The 6,111-nt window shown below is 35.2% G+C and overlaps 1 protein-coding gene across 1 annotated transcript; it reads left to right on the top strand.

Annotated features, from left to right (window-relative positions):
• Window positions 1-4,262: 4,262 nt before the first annotated feature.
• LOC108693296 (pro-resilin-like) lies at window positions 4,263-6,105 on the top strand. Its single transcript, XM_018202171.1, has 2 exons — window positions 4,263-4,328; window positions 5,482-6,105. The coding sequence occupies exons 1-2, from the start codon at window positions 4,311-4,313 to the stop codon at window positions 6,028-6,030; spliced, it is 567 nt and encodes a 188-aa protein (XP_018057660.1). The 5' UTR covers window positions 4,263-4,310; the 3' UTR covers window positions 6,031-6,105.
• Window positions 6,106-6,111: the final 6 nt, after the last annotated feature.

Here is a 6,111-nt window from a genome sequence, read left to right as displayed (position 1 = left end):
TATATATATATATAAAATGAGAAAATGATTATGAAAATAAACGTTATTGTTATATCTCCGAACATACGAGTGGGCAAAAAGGAGCATCCAGATTAAAAATCTCTCTCCAGTGTACGAAGTCTACCGAATGTAGACTCCAACGACCGGGTCACCGATTGCAGCTGCCTCACAATTTTTGCGTAATCGAATATAATGCTGCTGATACAAACAACACAACAGAGACACAACTGTCTACTAAAAAGTTCCCGCATACATGCGCCGAAATTATAGTCCAACTGTAGAATCGTATCTATTAGCGAGCGAATGGCAAGGACACGTGAAAGTATAATCGTCGATCTTTGCCAAACCGGACAGCGCAAAACAGTGGGATAAAAAAAGAGAAAACAAAAAGGAAAGAACTAAAAGAAGGATCAGGCGAATCGGATCGAACGTGGAGCGTAGAGGAAAGCGGAGGCAGGAGGTGGAACGAGCGGACCAGATATACAGGGTCGTATACGCGCGAAGAAGTGGGTCGAGAGTTCACAGGCCGGATAATTAAATTCCTCACCGAAGAAAGTGTTTTCCCTCTCGTTTAGCCATCACCCTACCTCCCACCTTTCCCCTTTTTCATCCCCGAGGCAAGGAATGGGAGCCGGATGTATTGGCCGACACGCTACGTTGCTAGACTAGCCGTAATGGACTTCCTCCTCTATTAGACGCCTACAAATCTCCCACCGTCGTGAATATTCAACAGACCGAGTTCCCTTTTAATTACGTTTCGGACATCGATTAGTTTAAACCACGATTACGAGTTTGAGACCTGTAGGGCGAATTTCACTACTGTCGTGAGTTGCTAGAATAAGTCTGGATTGCGGAAGTTAGACGCATCAATTAAGCTAGCTGAAGCAATCCTGGCTGAAGCTGTTCTCCACGCGTTAATTTCAAAATGCAATTTGTCATAGGTCGGCGTATGATCAAAAGCCATCTGGCGTTACATGAAATCATTATCGTTTAAAATCGCCGGGAGGATATTGGCGCAGCGTTCCTTTCCTTTGACCGGGCAAGTGCAGTTAATGCACCGGGAATACTTTAATTTTATGCTCAACGCGCAGCCGCACGTTGATGCATGCAAGACGAAGAGGATCGATGATTACGTCTATCCAAAAGCACGGAAGCTTCATCGCGCGGATGATACAATGATGGCGAACCGCGTACTTTTCTTCCTGATGTTTGAGACTCTCTTTCTGCGACCAAGAGCTAACGGTTCTACCGAATGATTGTGCAGTCCGTCGTTCGGTCTCATCCTTACAAAATAGTTTTACAGATAGTAAATTATTTCTTCCCGTCGGCATGTCACAATTTTTCTCTAATATCATATTATCGCCTACATGAAATATATCTATCGTAAAACATCGCTGCATGTTTGTCTTAATTAATTCTTACTTTTTATTATTGTACTAATTGCCTATAAACGCGCTGGAAATTAGCATATATTATGAGGGATATAAGTATTATAAAATACAAAGTAATCTTAGTGTCAGAGAACATCAAATTTCCATATCAAATCCATACGTGCCAAAATTAATCAATTTGAGACATTTCTTGATAAGCAAACAGATCTAGTCATTTCATTCACTAATTATTCGATACAGGTTAATTATCCTTGTCTAAAACATTCAAATATGGAATATATTAATGTTCCCTACGCAATGTCAATAAAATATGTTGACTGACATGACCTCAATTAAAATCACCATTTAAAAAATAGAGTAGATACGTCGAAGGACAAAACGTGGCAATGATATGAAAAATCTGTGTTCTCAATCAATTCTGTTTCTATTTTATTTTAAATGAGATATACATAAATTTTTACGAAATTTAGATTAGATGTAACGCTGTACCAAGCCTCTACTCGAAAAAATGCTAAAAAGCAGGGATCCTCTTTTCCTCTGGAAGATGCATCATTAACTAAATCGAGAGTGACATGATTGTTGTCGCGTGACCTCAAGCACTTTGAAATTACTATTAACTTTCTTTCAAGTGATCTATCCAGTGTAGTCGTTTGATTATTGCTGATTGTCTAAATAGGCTATATTCCACATTTATAGTACAGATTTGCAGCATAGATTTTCAGTACAGTTAATTTTAATATAGTCATTTCCTAAACAATTGAAAATCGATAGATTAAAAGTTGCATAGATTATAGACATTTCAGTTATTTATAATGCGTTTACACAATATTTTATAATATTAACTTTCAAAAAAACATAAATTCATAATTTCTTTTTAGTTTTTTAACACTAATAATAATTTATCCATTTTTTACTATAGTAATATACATATTTATCAGCGAAATATTATCCATTAAGTACTGATTTAGTAAATATACCGATATCGTTGAAATTAAATAATTATATTTCATTATATAAATATATATAAAAAATTTATAGATAAAATAATTTCTATGAATTCAAACAAATATATAATTAAAATTAATAAATAAAATAAAATATTAAACGTGGCAATCATTCATCTTTTACACATATTATTACAAAAATAAATCAACGATACATGCAAAAAAATATATTTGGGGCGTAAAATATGATTTACAATTTACGAAAAAATGTCCAATGAGGAAATGATTCGATGCACATCCGGTACTATGGATTGCGCGTGAACAATGGAAATCTGTTACGTAATATTCCTTTAAGTTCAACTTCTATTACATAATGTACTTTTATAGCTTCGTCGAATAAATAATGTTTATGAACTCTGGAAGCTTATTATAGTATACGCGGTCATAAAGTCACAGCAACTGTAATTAATACATAAATATCTTTATCAATGTTTAGAACTCTCTTTTATATTACATTACAAAATATATATTTGGATTTGTACTTACATGTGATGAATTTTATTTATAATTAGAGAGACATTTAAAGGGGAAAATTTATCTTGCACGATGTAACGCATGAATTCTGAATTATTTCACGCCCGTTAATTAATTCTTTTATGAATCGCGAGAAATGTTTGGCATGCGCTGGTTGTATATCGTTACGAATAGTAAATGAATACTGTATTAGTAGTAAAGCTAATGAATAATATGGCGATAAGCCAGGAACTCAATTGTGTCATTGAATATCGACCCTCTGGCTTTCGAATATGTGATGACATCAATTTCGTTGTATTATCTAACGAAAAAAGACTATTCACTGACAACGATGATCCATCAAGGTAAAATCTTAAATAGAATGTCTTTCATAACAAACATTTTATATATTCTTGTCGCGCAAAATTAATTTAACAGAATGGTACACGTATAGCATTTTATAGTGATATGTTGTAACATAATGTTGCTACATAGGCTGAGCAATGTTTACTTAATCTTACTTAATATTAAATTTTATATTTTATTTTTAATAAAAATTGGTAGAGCTAAATATGAACTTTCTTTTCAAAATATTTTTGCGATAAAAAATTAATTTCTCTTTAAAATTGATTAATTATCATGATTTATGCAGATTAATTTGTAAAAGGATTGATCAAAAATTGTTATTACTTTAAGCTTTTAATCCTCGGGAAGATAAAGCTTAACAAAGAAAAGATATTCTTCAAATCCAGATAAACGTAATATAAATACATATTCACGAAATATAAAAAACTATTTTTAGAATGAATATTAATTTCTCTAGCGGGATTTACAAATGTGAGCTATATTTGTATTTTATTGTTCACTATATAGCCGCACATATTGGATCCGTTTTTTATTCCTGCACTAGAACTGTCTCACTTTCTCCAAATATCAAATATATATACCTATCTCACTTTAAGTTCCAAAAGTATATACAAATTGAGCCACAGAAAACAGATCTTAGTCACGAGCAAAAAAGAAATAGAAAATATAAAAGATACGCAGACTAATCTCTGGCAGATAGACGTAATAAATTTACAGAACTAAAAGGCTTCTCCGTTACGACAAAGCACTCGACTAGAGTCTAGGTCTAGGACGTAAGTAGGGAGACTTAGACTAAGAGTTTAAGAGGCTAAGAGTTTCGCAAGAGGAGACTATCCGAAATCTCGAGTATATTAGCGATCCTCCGACGAAGAGGATAGGTGGATGTTCAGAGTCTAGAGAGAATAAAAGAGAGACGTATGAGATCGAGAGGAGAGGGAGAGAATCGTCTCACAACTGAATTACTCTCACTTGAGAGGCCCTGTCTCTTCTTCGTGGGGGCCGCATGTATATCCCCCTGCTTCTCTTGGGGGGTATAAATGACTCCGGTCTACCTTCCACGAAGTCACAGAACTGAGGCGGCATCGCAGAAGCCGACATGAATCCTCTGATCGCGGTAAGCACGTTTTTTTTCTCATACTTATATTAAGAAGCTATATTTGTGCGAAATGGAGAGAGCAGAGGGCTAAAAAAGGAAAAAGAAAGCGAGTAAGGAAATGTGGTGCATGAGTGTACGTACGCGTGCGGATGGGAGAAATCGTGAAAGGAAGAGTGTAAGGAGCACATCAAGTGATCGAAATCTCGGTAGAAAAAGCGAGTGCTGCTTTTTTCCCAATTTTTGCATCCTTATTATTGCTTTATTATCACCTCTGATCTTGTACATTTTCGCATTTCACATTTTAATTCGTTAATAGAGACGTTTAATACAACAGTGCTTTCCTTTTTATTCGTATCTCTTTAATTTCTTACACTCGTGAAGTAGCGATGATGATACAGAATTAAAAACGTACGATTAGCGAAAGTTACGAAATATCATTGTTTTTAATTAGATTCGTTTTTTCCTGTCAAAAAAATTATTAGTCATTGATTTTTCACAATTATTTTAGTTACATTGCTCGAAAAATTCATAACAATTTATAAAATTCATAACTGAGGCTTAAATAAAATTTCAAGAATTCAAAATTTAATAAAAAAATCTCTATTCCGTAAATTTTCGTTGAAATAGTAAATATTCAACTCGTAAATATGTGTACTTTTATATTTTTCTATAACTTATCTTTTTTTGATTATGAGCTATATGATAATAAAATTTGGAATGTATGCTTTTTTATAAATAAACTTAAATCTGAAAGTTCTCGAGAAATCTCAAAAAAATTCTAAATCATATTGTACTTCATTAATGTAAATAAATTCTACATAAATAAAATATATACACAGTATAAAAAAATTAAATGTGACTTATAAAAAGTTTCTTATAATAAGCATTTTCTATAAAAATCTGGATTTTTAAATCTTTAATTTAGCTGAGTACTTTGAAAAACGTGATAAGTATTCTTATATATGTCATTTTAAATAATAATTTATAGAATATGCAATTTGCTATGAATCAACAGATATGTATTAGCATGTGCGTGTATATATGTATAATTTAGTATGTGTGTAATATAATTCGATTGCAGTTACAATTAAGCATATAGATATCATGAAAGAGTCAAACAAGTTCATTGTTTTACTAAAGTTGTTTTACTAAATTCCTTTCTATGTTACAGTGTATGATTGTCGGTCTGGCAGGGTTCGCCCTGGCGGAGCCGCCTGTGTCCTCCGGTTACAGCTACAGCAGACCTTCCGGTGGCGGCGGCGGTGGTGGTTTCTCTTTTGGCGGTGGTGGCTCCTTCGGTGGCGCCTTTGGCGGCGGTGGTGGTTACACCCAAGTATCCACTGGCTATCAGACTAGCGAAGGCGCTTCCGTGGACGGCGCACTGCTCGAACAAATCCGTCAGATCCTTCTGAAGGAGGAACTACAGTCCCAACAATCTGGCGGATTTGGTGGAGGCGGATATGCTCCTAGCTCTAGTTACGGGGCACCATCGTCGCAATACGGCGTCCCGTCAACGCAATATGGTGTGCCCAGCTATCAGACTCGCGTTGTAGGCATCGATCTTGAAGGCATCAGGCAAGCTATCCAGGTGGCCCAATTCAATCAGGTCAGCCAAGGCCCCGGAGGCTACCCCAGCGGACCCAGCACTAGCTATGGAACGCCCAGCAATAGTTATGGAGCACCTAGTAGGCCGGGCAATAGCTACGGTGCGCCGTTCTAAAAAATCACTTTGATTTGGATGATATTGATGATGATGAAAGAGAGAGAGAATGAGCGAGAGAAAGAGAGAGAGAATGAGAGA

The sequence above is a fragment of the Atta colombica genome, unplaced genomic scaffold (assembly GCF_001594045.1).
Source record: "Atta colombica isolate Treedump-2 unplaced genomic scaffold, Acol1.0 scaffold9, whole genome shotgun sequence".
NCBI lineage: Eukaryota > Metazoa > Arthropoda > Insecta > Hymenoptera > Formicidae > Atta > Atta colombica.
Note: the sequence above shows the minus strand (reverse complement) of the source record. Positions and strands in the feature narration are given on the sequence as shown.